We start from the raw sequence: 17779 nt of genomic DNA on the forward strand, positions 1-17779 counted from the left end.
AAAAAAAAAAAAAAAAGACTGTTGCTATGAAAAAAAAAGCAAAGTTAGGAGAAACAGTTTGGAAGAAACCATTCTGACATCCCTCTCTCTCTCTCTGTATAGCTGCATGCATGTGAGGAGCCCACCCCACCTCAGCTGTAGTGAGGAGTCCAGGCAGCCAGCAACCAGCGCGTCTCTGCCTACCAATCGGCATGCTCGGCTCAGGCTCTGTGCAGTGCTCAGTCTCAGCAGCTAAAGCTGGGCGCAGGGGGAACTGCGACGGCCGCCGCCAAGCATCTTCCCAGGTATGCGTCTCTCTGCTATACGCCCTTATTCGGCTTTTTTTTTGTATTTGCAATGTTATGGCATCCTGCTGCATGTTCCCCGCTCTGCAGACACTGGCTTATTTCTAGGGAGGGGTTGCTGTGTCTTTTTTTTTTTTTTTTTTTTTTTTTTTCTTGTACATTTTTTAAATTTGTGTCTGTGGCTCACGTAGCCTCTCCACTGTAGCGCAAGGCAGCGACTCTAGGTAAACACTCACAGTCAGCGAAGACGCATCTGCAAAAAAAAAAAAAAAAAAAAGCCTCCTCGTTAACCGCGCGTCAACTTGCGCACACACACACACACACACACACACACACACACACACACACACACACACACACACACACACACACACACACACACACACACCTCAAAATGTTCGCCCTTCGACAGATCCGCCGCTGCTCGGTGGCGAGGCGGGGATGTGCGCCCGCTGCTGCGCTGCGTGCATTTCTTGGGGGAACATTTTTTTTTGCAACGAGGTTATGATTTTAGCTTTCGTCAAAACATGACCGCTGCTGACTATATTTTCAACTTACAGCGCGTGCAGGTAGAGGTTGTTTTTTCTCTCTCTCTCTTGGTATAGGCGCGTGGACTGGGCGAAGCAGGTATTGGGAGCCGATTTTGAAAAGAAAAAAAAAAATCATTTCATAGCAGTGAATTGTATGTAGGCTGTGCCTTATAACGCTGCAGTCGGCTACAGCGAGGCTATAGTAGGTCGTACTGTATACATGCATGGGCAGATATTTCTACAAACCGTGATACATTATTGATAGCTGTGTGTTATGATACAACGGATCTATTTCAAATCATTATTCATTCATACAGCAAGTTATCAACCATGGGGGGGGGGGGGATTTTGAGGAAGATGTTTTCCAGAGAATCAGGTGGACTCAACACAAAGTGCGCCTAATTGTGACCGTGCTGAGCTTTGAATGAGTTTGAATGAGCAGGTTTATGTTGTCTTATTCTCTGAATGCTGAGCCTGGTCTGTGGCGCTGTGATCTCCCTGTCACTAGGTAAGATGTAGGTACACTCCCTTGGCAGTTAAGGGTGGTGCTGCCTGCTAGTGCTGATGTGTTACAGTGGCCACTACCTGTGCATGCAGTCTGCAAGGCCTGGCTGTACATTGGGTGGGGGGGGGGGGGGCTCTCTCCCTCAGCCCTGGGAGGGTAGATGGGTGGGCGGTCAATAAAACTAAACCTCTAAAAGTTTTTAAATAAATTTAAGGCTCAACCTCCAAAGTTGAAGTTTTATTTTTTTTAAGGGCAGCACAGGAAAGTTATTAAAAAAAATAAGCAAAAAAAATAAAAAAGGAGCAGTATAAATATCGGCCAATGAATGACCTCGACTGCAACTTTTACACCAGCTGACCTTACTGTCAGTTCTCTCCTCAGACGCACCAAACCGTCGCATCCCTCAGCGCATCGGTGACATGCATGTGAAAATCTGTCTGTGTTGTAATTATTAATGCTACTTTTGTTGTTGCTATGCAAAAAAAAAAAAAAAAAAAAAAAAGGAAAAAAAAAGGGGGCTCATGTGCTATATTTCCACTGCAATCATTTGAAGCGGTGACCTTGTCAAAGAGGGCCACTGTGTGTGTGCGTGTGTGTGTGTGTGTGTGTGTGTGTGTGTGTGTGTGGTTCTCTCTGATAAAACTCTGCGTTTAAAAAGGAAGCTACACTTTTTGTCTTCACTGGTCATGACTGATCTTGGATTTGGCTAATTCAAGAAGCCCTTGAGTTGATTTTTGCTGCATTCGCCACGCTGCCTGTTCACTCCACTTCAAGAGACAGGAATAGTTGGAGGACTCGCACACATCAGACGCCCTGATTTCCACATGCTGCTGATTTCCTCACGTTGTGTTCGGGTCTGCTTCGGCTCCAGTCAGTGAAGTTACAGTTTACATTTATAAATTCCATTTTCACGTGTGCCGTCCTTGAACGTGTGGGTTTCACCCAGCGCGGTCTTCTATAGGGTGGAGGTGTTCTGCTGAGCCTTTGTACATCTGGATGGTATTAATTACCTCCGGGCCAACATGTGAAGTGTTACAGTGAGTCATACGGGATGAAATCAGCTCCCGGGCCAGAGGCCACTCTCAACTGCACAGTGGATAAAGTTATGGAGTGACAAATGTTAAGGTCACCTTCAGGTCAAGCTCCTCAATATCATATGTTTGTGCTTCATTGATGTGAATGGAGCGGACAGCTTCTTATGAAACAGTTCGTATGTGAGCTGCAACAATTAGAAAAAGAAAATGAATCAGCAGCTGTTTTGATTATCGATTCATTTTAATGCAAAAAAAAAAAAAAAGAGGCAAAATATTTGTTGGTTCCAGCTTCTCTCATATATACGTCTGTTTGTCTACGTCTTTGTTGTGTATGATGTTGAATAAAATATGCCTCTGTTTTGGGAATGAGGCAACAAAACAAGTAGAAGGATTTCATTTTGGGCTCTGTTTTATGACATTTGAATCACTCATCGGGACAATAATTGGCCAATAAATTGATTATGAAGTTAAGCGTTAGTCCAGTGACTGTTAAACTCTATTAGTGCTACGTTGTAAGTTTCATTTAATACCTTATGTTGTGAGGATTCTGTTGTGCCTTTTGAGTATTTTTTGCTAAAAAAACCCAAAACAAAATAAACTTTTGGTTTTCATTCCAAACATTTTGAAAGTGAAAATCATCTTAATACATGGCTATCATCCGGTATTCATTATGAAATAACAGAAAATTCCTGTTTTGGAAGCCGAAAACAATGTACAGGGACAGAAGCTAGCCTCATACAAGCTTGTTTAAATGTGCAAGTGTGTTATTAAGATCACACTTGTTGCTCCTCGTAAACAAACGATATGAAACCTGAGCGTTCAGACGCAACTCACCGCGGCAACAGGCACTGTGCCCTGGTAAACCTTCAGAGCAGTTTACTGTACTATGGACGTGTTTGCAGTCTGTGATGTCTTTGGTACCAGATATTAACTAGGTCTGTCACATGACCCCCCCCCCCCCCCCGGTTTATACTACAATCTGTAATTGGGAGATAACAGATGGAGAATTGTAGTTTCAGTAAAATAAATAAATAAATAAAGGTATTCGCTGTGAACAATTTTTTGGCAAAGCGTCACCCTAACTTGAAGTGAGTAGTGGTTTGTAAGTTCTATTTTAACGCTCACGTCTTTGATTCAGCAGCGTCCTTTAAGTGACGCCTTCAGAATAGGAGATGAACAGCGAGCCACTATTCAAGTCCAAACATTGTTAGCCAAAATGCTGATGTTTGAGAAGCCTTTGATCACCGTGTTAGTGTTTTATAAAGCATCCGCTGTCATCTGGAGGCAGGGCGGCCTGTTATAGCCACAAATTAATATATCAGACAGGGAGGGCTGCGTCTGCATCCACACACACACACGCGCGCGCGCGCGCGCACGCACGCACGCACGCACGCACGCACGCACGCACGCACGCACGCACACACACACACACACACACACACACACACACACACACACACACAGCAGAAGAACTGAGGAGGAGACTCTTAAACTCGAGTCATAAAACAGTTCCTCTTTTGTTTTAACTACTTGTTGCATGATATTTAGAGCTGAAATGAGTCGATAGATAGAAAATGAATCAACATTTCTGACGCTACATTAATCGTTTCAGAACTTTTTCATGCAAAAAAACGTTTTCCTAGTTTTCTGCTTTTCTGTGTCATTTGTGGTTGTTAACTGAATATGTTTCGGTTTTGGGAAAGTTGGTTGGACAAAACAAATTATACAAATTATATTTGCAATACAGTGTTGACAATTAGACTCAGACTCAGGGACTACAGTCTGAGAGAAGAGCTGAAAACAGAGTTACATCTACTTCCTGTACGTCCTCGCCGGGCGTGGTGGCCGATGTAAAGTTATGGTTTACAAAGTCACAGATTGAATAAATAAATAAACAAACCAGACATGATGCACCTGCAAGAATGTACATATATGATACATTACCATTAAGATGAAATGAGTAGTAGTGAATACACATTTCTCGAAGTACAAATCGTCTCACAATATAACGTGAAATAACCAATTAAGATTCGTGTTTTTTTTTAATTATTATTTTACTTTCTTTCCAGAGATTTTTTTGTTAACACTGCAAGTTAGACTTTTATGCACCAGGAGCTGAATCACTTTAACTACATGTAATAAATGTAATATGTTTTTTTTTCTGAGGCCATTACGACAGAAGAAATACGAGCTTACACCGTGTATAGCGACACCGCACAGAGACAAGGGGCAGTATATATTATTTGCAGTCATTTCTATTGAATATTTCATTTTCCCATGTCTGTGGCGATGCAGCTCTATAACGTTACCGGGGGGGCAAATATACATAATGCAGAATATACTGGACGAGACTCAGACTCTTCTCTTTACTTAATGTTGGAGAATTACTGCCTAGTTTTTGTGAAGTTTTTTGACTATTGGCGGAAGCACAGCAGTGTTCACATGCTGCCGAGTGTCTGGAGAACAATTACTGTGGTTGTAATTACTGATGACTAATGTTACACTGAGAACCTGCTTCTATTCAGGTTAAATCACATTTTTGACTGTACATTATCGGAGACAAAGGGTAGAGAAATCTATATTTAGAGAGAGGTTTAATAGATGGGAACAACTTTCAATTGAGCTGTTCCTATATGAGGCTACACAGCGGTTATGGACAGTTTGGAAAGATAAGACAATGTCTTTGGGAGGAAGGAAGGGCGTGGCTATAGATTTGGGAGAGAATCCATGTTCAGGATAGTAAACTGCATTCAAAAAAGATGGGGTCTTAAATTCTGCAGTGTGCACCTTTAACACTGAAGCTGTACATTCCAGAGTCAACCTTGGAGACACTGCATGATGTCTGCACAAATGACTGTACCATGTTTAGCACGTGTTCATGTTTAATTTAGGAAAACATTCTCTCAGCTTTCAACATAGCCCATGCTGGAAAAAAAAACCCCGCCTGAACACATCTGGAGCTGTAACACAAACGTCTGTATTTTCTGACATCTGCTCGCGTCCTCCATTCAAAGTGTGCATGCAGAAATAATCTGTTCACATGTTACCTCTTCCCTTCCCCTGTCCTTCCCTTAGTGATGGCCTCTGCTGAGCAACCGCGCTCCAGCCTCCACCAGCAGCACTGCGCATAAGGCGGCAACACACCCACCTTTGCCCTCCGTGCCCAGAAGTGAGAGAGCCGCGCCACCATGTACAGTGTGGAGGACCTCCTCATTTCGCACGGATACAAATTGCCCAAGAGCGGCCCTCCGTCTGCCACGCCTTATGACAAGCGCCCCGCCGATTGCCAGCGTGAACTCGTGGACAACAGGGCCGGCCGGGGGACGCTGAACGGGTACGAGGCCGACCGGGGGGCATCTATCACGGGCATCTACGGCAGCAGGCAGGCGCTGGTGAAGGGCTACCCCGCCACAGACAACGAGAGCGGGGAAAGGATCCAGAGGAGAAAAGAACTCGGCATCGGTATCCTAGGTGACACTCAGCCCTTGGGTGATTCTCTCGCCACAGATAGTGGGTGAGTGGGTTTTTTTTTTTCTTCTTCCCCCCTCTCTTTTGCGATCCCCCACACCCTTTACCTTCCTTTTTTTCCCCCCCTTACCCCCCCCCTGTCTCACTGGGGCCCTTTGGTATTGCATGCAAACTGAGTCTGCACTGCGCAGGGTTTTTTTTTTTTTTTTTTTTCCTTCCTCCTCTTCCCTTTCCCCTCCTTCCAGAGCTGCAGAACACTCAGGCTGCAGCAGCACCACTGACATATCTTATGCCGGCATATGAGGAATTATGAAAGGTGCCTTTGCATTCGTTTGAGGTGTTTACATGTCCGCACGGAGGGGTGGCTCGCGTCTCCGTGGAGCCCACCCGAGCGCCGGCGTCGTCTCCAGCAGCCTCCAGACAGGCAGATGTAAACAGCGGCACTAGACAGTGAGCAAACTGAGGAGGACTGAACATGCCTCAAGACAGGCGCGTAATCACTCCACTATAAACAGTGGCACACTGAATCCCGCCCAGCACGTGCTCTGTGATGTAAGCATGTTGCTGGGCAAGTGTGCACAGCGCGGCTCCCCTCAGCCATACAGTAGCATATGCTGCTGAGGATGATCCATTGACTTTGCTGCTTAAATGAACGAGTACGGTGACTAACGCAGCGATTTAGAGCAGCGCGCGTATGAGACTCTTAAAAAAGGGTCATTGTAATTCATCTTGAGTTCTCTTTTATTTTTTTACGAGACTTGATATTTTTCAAACTTATATTGTAATATGTATTCATGATATATATTATGGTTAGATTATGGAACTGCTTTCTGCAAATCTTTACCACATTACGTGGTTGTATCATAGGTAATAACTAGCCTGAGAAAATACAATTATTGATTTATTAATATTATTTGAAAGACCCGATGGTTACGTTTGGATTTCGAAGCCGCACTCCCTCGTTCCATTATAGCTGACTGTCATCATGGTGGCTTTAAAACATGGTTGGATGTGACATAATGACCTATTCATGGATATCAAAGTGTTTCAGCAGTCCACTTCTGCCACACCAAGAGAAGTACCACAACTGCTTGGGGAAAATTCCAGAATTAAAATAACAATATAACAAAATGACCCCCTTTGAACACAAAGAAGTGAAGCTCTGTTTTTTTGTAGACTCAATCTGTTATAATTAAGTGTGCTATTTCTAAGCTAATTGTGTTGGCAATGAAATATGCATTACAGCCATATCCTGCACCTAAGAATTAAATTTGGGACCATAACTAAAATTATCTCCAGGCGGCACTGCTTTATCACACTACAGTGGAACCACTGTTTTGAGCCTGCCAAAAATCATTTTATGTTAAGTTTAAAATGTATATTAAAGCTCGTGAAATAAAATATACGTTCAGAAAGGGCCTCTTCTTCGGATTTTCTCCTTTATGATGTTTTATTGTTACTTAGAGCAGCAGACTGCTAGTGTGTATCGGTAGGTCGTACTGCATCTCCTAAAAGGCAATAGTTTAGTCTCGCTAACTGAGTCATAGGATCAGTTCATCAGAGGGAAAGAAGGTCCTTTGTGCTATCGCGTCAGACCAGGTTATGGGATGTTTTTGCTCAGACTTTCTCTAAGAGCCAAAGTCGCTGTCCAGATGACCAGCTTACAAGATAAGGTCAGCACAATTTAATATGCAGATCATATTGCAGTAGCATCACAATTTCATGGTTTCTTCAAGGGACTTGGGAGCCGCTGACTTAAGCACTTCTGTCTCATATGTGCCGGCTCTCCTTGATTAAGTTGCATTGGAGAGCCAATGCTGCCAAAGTCAAAATACATGCTTGAGACTGGCATAGACACATTTATCAAATCTAATGTTTTAATAGCGTCTTTTTATTGTTTTGTTTTTTTAAACAATGGAAAAACCAGAACACTGTCAATCAAGAAAAGAATGTTGCCTTTCAGACACTATTCTGTGCTTATACCTAATGACTGTGAGTCAAATGTCACTCATCTTGCAACTGTTTTGCAAGTGTCAACCTAGACTCACTCACTCTCATTCTGTGACACTTTGACTATCTTATTCACACTGATCTTTTCTGTCTTTGCAGGTTCTACGATGTTCCCAGTTTGACTTACTCAGAGCCGCTGAGCCATGACGAGAGGGATGTTTCCTACTGGCGGAGGCGAGGTCAGGACTTTAGCATCCTCCTGGACTATGCTGATGGCAGGGAGCTGAGGGCCTCTGCAGGTGCATGGAGGCCACAGGCCCTGATTGCAGCAGAGGAACACAGAGCAGAGAGGCAAGCGCAGCAGCTATGGGAGGACATTTCCTGGCTAAGGGACCTGGATGCAGCCCCTGGTCAGCTGAGAGTGACTGGGGAGAGGAAGTGCCAGAGCCTCGGTACAGAGGAGTGGAGGCCTGCTGTGGGCCTGGGAAGGCAGCTGTCGGATGGGGACGGGGACAGGTGGGCTCAGGACCAGTACCGCCTGAGGACACCTGAGGGTTTTTTTCACCCAAGAACTAAAGCAAAGTCTCAGTCTCTCCCCAGAGTTTTGTCACCCGATGGAACTGCCAGCAGAGAGCTCATTCCCTCCAGGCCGAGCCTACCTGATAGACAACAGAGAATAAGCAGCACTGTCTTCTCTGGACCCTATAGTAGGTATATCTATAGTGGTGCTGTTGTCAGGGACCGGTGGGGTAGGAATGCAGGGCCAAGCAGCCATGTTGCACTTTTACCAAAGCCCAGGTTCAGCAGGCCTTTAAAGCCTCCGTCATATGAGACTCACCAGCAGACTAGGGGTAGCGCAGAAATGCTTGCTATAGAGCAGGGTGCCAAACAAAAAGAAAGGCCTATCTACTATCCAAGGGGTGGGGATCTGAGACAAGACTATTTCGCACAACACTCCCTCACTGGAATGGAGCCCCCAGGCTACATCCCACCCCCATCTTATAGAAGAGGCCCACCCCCAAGAGCAGTTTCAATCAACCGCAATGAAATGGCAAACCTAAGATGGAGGGCGGAAGCTCTGCAGATGCCCCACTCAGATCCTGGAAGGTGGTTTTACAGACAGGCGGGTTCATGGCTGGAACATTATGGAGAACGTGCTGCGTCCTATCGAAAACTGGTACATTCTGGACATGAAGAACAACCAGGTCATGCCCGTCAACTACCCACCGAAGACCCAAGAGTGAAGCAAATCTCAGGAGGGCCTAGCGGGAATTCTCTCACTGACTCAGACAAGATCCGTAACATCAACAAAGAGATTCTGCCCGCTAAGATTTTAGGACAATCTCCACATGATAGTGCCTTTCCTCCCCAACAGGGGCCAGCTCTCAATACCGACACCCGCAAAACAGCTCTCACTGACAACGACAGCAGTAATCGATGGTGCAACAGGGGATTAAACAAAAAAAGTGAAAGTGTAGGGCCTGAACAAAACCGTAGTCAGTTTTTTCCTTCATCTATTCTGGGTAAACCACCACCTCCCCCATGCAAGCCGGCCGACCAGGGTGTCTCTGAAACTGTAACTGAAGTAAAAAAGGTGGAACAACCTGAACCACCAGAGAAAGACAAATCCAAGAATCTAAAAAAGAGACTTAGCGAGACAATTTTTTGTTTAGTGTCTGTACCTGTTACTCCGCAGCTTACTGGAACAATCCGTGATCAGAATAACAACAATGAGAAGTCACCAGACCCAGCGGACAGTCCTAGTGACAACAAAACTGGCCATTTAACAAACCAAAGTCTCCAAAGCACATCTTCAGCTGAAGCTGAGCTGCAAGCACTTACTGGTAGCATAGCGAGCAGCAAAACAAGCAGTCGAGCGAGCAGCAAAATGTTTAAAAGAGTACCCTGTAGACCCCCTAAGATAAACCATTACAAGGAGATGAAACTGTCGGGTACCTGGCCTGCAAACCAGTATAGAGACCAGGAGACACAAACTAGCCCAGAGGCCCAAAAACCTGACTCTGAAAACAAGGAAGCACAACAAGAACCTGTCCCTCCTGGCACTGAAGTCCCTCCTGATAGCAGCGGTGTAGTGGGCACTGCCTTCAGCTTTCCTATAAAGGGAGTGAAGAGCCTGAAACTATCAAGCAACAGCGCCTTCTCCCTGACCGCCACCTTCTCCAACCAGCTGAACAAGAGCACAGCTCAGCAGCCAGCAGTACCACCCTCAGGAAATGTGGAGGAGACCATACCAGCAGCAAATAGTGGGCAGGAGCCATTTGAGCAGTTACTGCTGAAACCGGCCAGCCAGCGTCCATGGGATGCTGTGAAAGAGCTGGAGGTGATCAAAAAAGAAGTCCAGGATCAGCAGCAGCAGCAGAGCAGCAAACAGCCCAGTGTTGACAAGTGCATAGAGGACCTTAACGAGGCCTACAAAGACATCTTGGAGCTAGGCACTGCCAGCAATAAAGTCCCAAATGGTTCTGTTCAAATCCCTGAGCGTATCAAAATCCGATTGACATCAGAACCTCTCAACAAACCCAGCAGCCTTAGGCGCAGTGCAGTGAGCTGGTCCGTTGACCCAGAATACAGGGAAGTCAAGAGCGCCTTCTCCAGGCCTGCAACAAAGTCAGTAACCTTCAGCAAGCAGCTTAGGGAGGAGCTCCCCGTCCCACCTCGGGAGACAGGTTTCAGAGAATACAGGGTTGTTACACATCTTTCGCGCAGACGGAGCAACGACGGCAGGACAGTGAAACTAGACCTGCCGGATGAGCCTATCGAGACACCACTTTGTGACTTCAGTCCGACAACGCGCACCGCAGCAGCTGAGGTGCCGTGGGCAGATAGACAGCCAATGCAGGACGCCTCTACGCTCACTAGTCCTCCTGATTATGAGGACATATGCCAGACTTTGCGTCACCCTAGAGACCCGGCGGATGTCAATAAAGCGTCCGCAGGCAGTTCTAAACCTAATGACGCAGACACTCTTCAAGATCTCAGTGCCGAATCAGAGGAGGAGTGCCCTATTTGTAAAAGAGAGCTCGAGAATCAGATGAGACAGGGCCCATTGCCTCCGCTTCACGAGGAGAACAGCTCGGACAGCTCGACCAATCAAAACGGCAGTCCGCCACGACGCGCTGCTTTAGAAAGTCCAGCAGAAGATACAAAAACAGAGGAGCCAAATGACTCGAGTTTGAATCAGTCAGGGTCTGACCTGTGTGCTGAAACAAGGGAGCAGCATTCAATGACAGAGGAAAATGTGGGAGGGGGTGACAAAACAGACAATGCTCAGGCAGTAGACGATTTGTGCGCAGTTAATCCTGCTGAGAGCATCCCTGCAAATGGAGCTGCGGAGGACAGCGCATCCACAATATTAGCAACTGATGCGCCAGCAGACCCCCAAGTCACAGGGGAACAGAGTGCGAGTGAAACAGCAACTAAGGAAGCAGAATTAGGAGCGAAGGAAGCCATTACAGGAGAAACACCTGCGGGCGTTGCAGACAAACAGACAGCTGAAGTGAAAAGTGAGTGTGAGGGACAAGACAGTACACTGCCTGATGACAAGCAAGAGCAAGAAAAGAAGCCATTTGCTACTCCAGAGCATAGACTCGGTCTACGGACTCATCTGGGGCGAGACCACCCAGGGTTACCGGAGTTTCCGCCAGATAGACTGCCACTTTCAGTCCCCCCAAACCTAGACCGCAGGCTGTCTCTTAGCTTAGAGGGGGAGAGGAGGAGCAAGGGCCCCGTCCAGCGAATGGAAGCGTTGCAGACCAAGCTGGCCGTTTCTCCGGGTCGCGTGGCAGTTGAGCGCCTGGCCCGCATGAGGGAGGTGGACGTTATGTATCGCGTGAGGCGCCTCAGCATCAGGAGCACTGACTCTGGGGAGGGGGAGGCGGAGGCGGAGGGGGAGGGCAAGGACGAACACGAGGAGGAGCCCCACCCTGCTCCTCAGGGAGACAAGGAGAATGATCAAGAGCAAGAGGTCACCCATTCACAGCAGGTCTCTGAGGAGACAGTGTTGCAAGATGAGGAGGAGTCATCTCTCTCAGGTAAGATAAGAACATTAGACTTGAAAAATGAAACTCAAATTTAGAGGACTATCTGTACAGCTTTACAAATGTACCCACATTTAGAAATTATTCACAAACATTTATTTCCCTTGTGGTTCTTGGTCCACACAGATTCAGTTGACTATCAAACCAAAAGAGAAAAGGAAATTACCAATGCAATTATTTAAAATAGTTCAATGCATCATATGATCTCACTGTCCCTATCCACAGATATATTATGCATGCTTCAGGTTCGACTGCAGACTAAACCACGAGTGAATGTTTCATTTAAATGCATTTTTTCTCACCAATCGTAAAAACACCAATTTAGAAGAACGGTTATAGTCTCCTGTAAGTCTGCACAAAAATACATTTTTAGATTATAAGGTTGCAAGTTATCAAAATTGAGGAGACTGCCAACGGGCCTTGCTGTTTAAGACATCTCCACAAGATGGTGTCGGTGCCCAAAGATAGTGCAAGTCTTCAACCCTCCTCAGTGAATTCAAATCCATTAAACATATCACTGACTTTTATGTCACTGGAGTGAACAGAATACATGCAAAGCACACCTGAACACTTTGTACCTTACTATCCTTCTTTGAGTTAGCTCCTTATGTTGAATGATATAATACAATACTATATATATATATCTATACAAATACACTTTTTGTGAATGAATATTTTTCTCCTTTACATCCCAGAACCCCATGATCCCAGCCGAGTGGAGACAGTGTAGAAAGACTGCGTCCATCATCTCCATCTGAGGTTTTTAGCTCCAACACTGTGACCTGGCTGCCTACTAGAATGCCTTCATCTCATCTTGACACTGAAATGGCCTTCTTGTCCGACAAGAGCATTGTGTACACCCTCACCCTCGGCGCTGCGTTGACTGCTAAGAGTGCTGTTCCACTGCCAAAAGGGAGGTGCCCCTTTAACTTGTGGGGCAACTTCCACTTCGAATCCCTCCCCAGCCTTCCCAAACTGACTTCCCACAACCCCATCCGTCCTCCATCCCCGAGCCCATCCTCTTATAGGGTTTTTACTAGTTAGTCTTCTTGTAGCGGCTTGTCCTTTCTATTCTACCCTCCCTATGCTTTTCTCATTGGCAGGCATTATGCAATTCTGTCGTGCATACTAGAACTTCTAAAATGTCCATAGTGAATACAGTCGAGACATTTTTCGCATACTGAACGAATCAGTTTGTTTACGGGCGAGCTGTTAAGGATATGAATGTAAGCGTTTATGTTTAGCCTAACGTAGACTTAGAAGGGTTATTGTCACAAACCTGTTCTGTTGCATTTAAACTACACCAAAATAAACTGCGTATCTGATTGTCGTGGTGAGGCGACACCTGTTTTAGAACTGGACATCACTGTCTCTGGCTCAAGAACTGTTTTGATTTTCAGATGAGATCAATCAGCCTTTCTTTTTTAAAATTTGAACGACATTGTGCCCTTTCTCATTGCTTTTGTACACACTGCAACCATAACCCATAGAGCTCTTCAATGAAGGGTGACTCTACACCACATGACATGATAGACCGGTGACCTATTATACGTTACATTGGTTCTACGCTGGAAAAGGGAGAGCTGCCTTCTTTAACCAGATGTGTGTTAGTCCTCTGATCAATCCGATGTATAGCTCCCATTTCCAGGTAATTTCAGGAAGCAATAATGGCACGGATTGAGTTCAAGTGGTGGTTGGCGAATTTGGCAAACTTAAAAAGATGGATATAGGGATAAAGAACAAAAAAAGAACAAAAAAAAAACAAAAAAAAAAAAAGATAGGTAGAGCAATATTGTTGTACAAACAGCTCAGTGGTGTAGTGGAGCTACCTGTAGGAACCATTGTCAGGAGTTTTAATGTGAACGTGTCATTCAAATCATATTACAGGGATATGGAATCGTGTCAGGGTATATGGGCGCTTAACGGGGTGGGTGCTTTACTTCATGAGATATATCTATGTTCATACATCTGTATCGCAAAAAGACGCCATTTCATGAAAAATTATTTTTGTTATCATCGAATTGTTAATCAGTTTGCATAATGTACAAAATAAAGTATATTTTAAATATTTTCAGAGATATTTTGTATTTAACCATGAAATTTTATTTCTCCACACTTCTATCAAGCTGAAAGTATCATACGTCTGTATAGAATCATACTGAGAGTATACATAATTTTCTAGTGCTTTAAAATCTAACAGAGTGATATAAGAAGGGATGGCCCTGTGGTGTGCCTTGATCACACGGTTCGGTTTCAGTGAGCGATAGGGTTCATCATCGCCAGTGTTGATGTGGTGGAAACTTTTTGATTGTGCCATGATTTCCTATTTGATAGTGCTTTTTCATACGCTAACAGAGTCAATGTTGGACCGTCCTTGTGATATTTGATACATCAATCCATCTCAGCTGTATTTCCTACGTTGGTGGTCAGACATGACCTGTGTCATATTTTTGTCTTTGTATGTCTTCCAGTTCAAATCATGTATTGTTCTGTTGTTGGTTCCTCGAAACATTTTTAGAAATAAAATTGGGAAATTTTTTTCTTTTCCTTCCTTACACCCTCCCTTTCCGTCCTCCTCCTAACCTCCTCCTTTCTTTCTTTGTTTCTTTCATTCCACAGTGTGTTCATTTTGTGTAAAATGTTCTGCCGTCCCTAACACTTATTGCACTAAAGGAAACAATGCAGTATGCTATTTTTGGCTAAAAACCACGAATTTGCAAAGAAAAGTACTAAAACTGATTTTTTTTTAAATACAAGGGTTTTTAATACATTTTAAATCATCACTCAAAACTTACTTAATGATCAAAATAATTTAAAAAAATTATCTTGTGGATAAAAACAAGTGTGCAGTTACGTGGTTTTTCCCACAACAGCAGCGCTGCATTGGTTTAATGTATCAACAGATTTGTAGTAAACCATCACTGTTTAATCACAAGTATCACTTAATTGTTATGTAGCATTTTACAGTTGTAGCATTTTATCAACTCAGAACTTTGTCTTGTATTTCAAACATTTCTTGTAAATTTGGAATAATCATGTCGCCTTATTATGTGTGCATTACATTATACTCCAGGCAATGCCAAATATTAACCTACTAAGCACTGTTTCATACCTTAGGTTTTTACAAACAACTTACTGTTCTGCCATCCCTCTGGCTGGAGGGGTACAGTAGCATTGTGGATAGTTTCTGCTCTTCATGCCGTTTATCTGTAGGGAACATTGAATCAAAACTGTGAACTTCAAATAATACAAAAAGCATAATTTAAAAAAGTGCAGGATGAGATTCAGTGTTTCAAGACAACTACACAGTCAGCATCACAGGGAGGACAAGCTGGCACGCCCATAATTACTGACACATCTCATTTTCAATTCATTTTGCGGACTGAAAGGCTTAGCCTTGGTCTTGTGTGTAAACTGCCCCCGACAACATTTAAATAGCTATTTCAGTACATACGCCCCCCCCCCCCTAATAATTGGCATGTCAGGTACACTTGAACATAGTGTCATTTGACTTTTTGTACTGCAGGTTATGTGCAACATGAAGTAATTATGCACACTTGTAATATTTTCTATTTTCATATGAGATTTAAGTGCTTTTTTGTACTCACTGACATCTTTTTTTCTTCCTTGCATGAAATGCAAGAGAGAGGAGGAAAAAAATGTTTTTCATAAAGTATATTTGCATTTGGTACTCCAATAGTAAAACCAGTGGGCAAACATTATGTTTTAGAATTTAATTTACAAAACTATGCCAAGTATTTAAAAGCTATTTTTAGAGTAAATAAAAAAACTCATTCATTTTATTTCCTTTAAGACATGCCTTTATCTTTGTATCTATAAATATGAGCATAATCCATAGTCATATGATTGTGCTACTGTTGTATGATACTGCAGTCTGATTCATAAATAAACTCTTTGCATGAAATTTGTGTTTGTGATCAATTGCCGAGCGGTCATTTACAGGATTTGTTTGATTTATTTATTCTCATTAGCCGAAAAGAAAACATTTTTAACATTTTTTAATTTCATACGTCTGTTTACAGAATCACTGTATCAACCCCAAATAACAGTGTTAACGTTAGCTTAAATACTGCATTAATCTGGTGCTGCCAGTATACCAGTTTGGCTCGAAGGATAAATAACTTTAATGTTAAGGGCTTTCATTCAGCATAATTACACATTTTTAAAACTATGAATGATTACTTGTGTTTCCTGTAGTAGCCATAGAAGGTAGTAATAGCTAGCTAAATAACTGCTAACGTACACCTAAGGTTAGCTAATTAGACTACTGAAGCTAACGTTTTAAGCTTAATGTTAGCCCCAAATAGGAACACAGCGACTTCTGGATTTGTTCCCAGTAATTTTACACAAAATATTTACTTGTGGTATGTTGTTCTCTTGCTAACCACACATCAAAACCGGGTTTTCTTAGAACCTGAAGCTTTCCATTTGCCATAGAAAGCAGGCTAACGTTAGCCATGTTAGCTAGACTTTTCAGTTTTGGTAACTGTAGGTCAACATGGGACTGTTGCTGACCATCTTCCTCAAATAAAACCCCAGAATAGCATGATATATCCATTACATTTTCACTTTTACTATACTGTTGTTGCTACAAAATAATATACCACTACCACCACTATTACCATTTGACTGCTACTAGTAGTGGTACTGGTTCTTCTAATGGGAACCATTACAACTGCAAGAACAAATTTGTTAAGTTTGTAAGTTATAATATAGTCTGATGTCATTGTGTCTTTTTAAATCATGTAGTAGTAGTAGGTTTTTCTTCTTCTGTGCGATATATATATATATATATATATATATATATATATATATATATATACACACTGCGCAATACCACAATTATTCTGTTTGTATATATCATATTTTAGTTATTTTACTTATTGTGGATTTTTTTTACTTATTGAATATTCTTTACTGTTTAATTACGTATTTACTTATTTATAATTCTTGTTTTGATCTTAATTTTTTTACTATGTCTCTTCTTTGCACTATCCACTATGCTGCTGTAATCCTGTAAATTTCCTGGCTGCAGGACTAATAAAGGATTATCTTATCTTATTTTATCTTATCTTATCACACCTTCTTTGGTGTCTTCAGAATGAAACTGTTCCAACTGCCACTGTTCTTCAGACCTTACTGCCATTAATCTCCAGCTGTCCCCCCCATCACAGCTGTCTCCATCTCCGAGCCATACCACTGTAAGTAAACCACATATCTGTCATTACTTTACACTTTGTACTACTGTCAAGCATGCTTGCCTCTGTTGCTTGGGGAATACGTAACTCCATTAAGGGCCCAGTGACAGTTGTCCTCCTTGCACACAGACTGCATTCTCGACAACCACACCCCAGAACATGAGAAGAAGAACAAACTGAAAGGAGGAGAGTACTTCTTACACTTACATGTGTTTGGTGTAAACACCTGTAGAAAGACGCAAAGGATTGCATGTAGTTATGTACTTATTATGTCCACAAGATGGAGCTAAACTATAAAAATACAACACCAAAAACACCTTAAACCCAGATTCTTCTCTACCACAAGATGTGCAGGCAGAGAATACCTTTACAGTTTCTAGTCCTTTTAAATATAGCATAGTCACTTTGACACATATAGTTGTTAGTGTCCATGTGAAAGTCATTGTCACTCTATAAGCAGCCTGTTTTTACACTGTCTATAGTAGATTTATAAGTGTATACCATTCCAAACTAAAAGGTAAAATAATTGTTAAATTCCAACATGATGCCAATTTTCTCTAAAATAAAATGCCACTTTTAATTCAGCAAGGATTTCGTTGACTTTAATGTCTACATCTTCAATCTTTTTTTCTTTTCTTTTTTTAAAAGACATATTGTGGAATAAATGGAAAGTTGCAAAATTGTTTGCTTGCTTCGCTCACATTTCCATTTTTTGTAGGTGAACAAATAGT

General features: G+C 43.0%; 1 protein-coding gene across 1 annotated transcript; it reads left to right on the top strand.

Annotated features, from left to right (window-relative positions):
* The first annotated feature begins 220 nt into the window (after window positions 1-220).
* On the top strand, window positions 221-15741 carry LOC137890638 (junctional cadherin 5-associated protein). Its single transcript, XM_068734804.1, has 4 exons — window positions 221-284; window positions 5429-5867; window positions 7931-11823; window positions 12525-15741. The coding sequence occupies exons 2-4, from the start codon at window positions 5542-5544 to the stop codon at window positions 12557-12559; spliced, it is 4254 nt and encodes a 1417-aa protein (XP_068590905.1). The 5' UTR covers window positions 221-284; window positions 5429-5541; the 3' UTR covers window positions 12560-15741.
* The last annotated feature ends 2038 nt before the right edge of the window (window positions 15742-17779 follow it).

This window comes from Cebidichthys violaceus, unplaced genomic scaffold (assembly GCF_023349555.1).
Source record: "Cebidichthys violaceus isolate CVI_PGR_0920_01 unplaced genomic scaffold, fCebVio1.0.p SCAF_67, whole genome shotgun sequence".
NCBI classification, from domain to species: Eukaryota; Metazoa; Chordata; class Actinopteri; order Perciformes; family Stichaeidae; genus Cebidichthys; species Cebidichthys violaceus.

Coding starts and splice junctions, on each gene's coding strand:
- LOC137890638 (XM_068734804.1), top strand. CDS start 5,542: ATGTACAGTGTGGAGGACCTCCTCATTTCGCACGGATACAAATTGCCC. Junction 5,868..7,930: donor TCTCTCGCCACAGATAGTGG/GTGAGTGGGTTT, acceptor CTGTCTTTGCAG/GTTCTACGATGTTCCCAGTT. Junction 11,824..12,524: donor GGAGGAGTCATCTCTCTCAG/GTAAGATAAGAA, acceptor TTTACATCCCAG/AACCCCATGATCCCAGCCGA.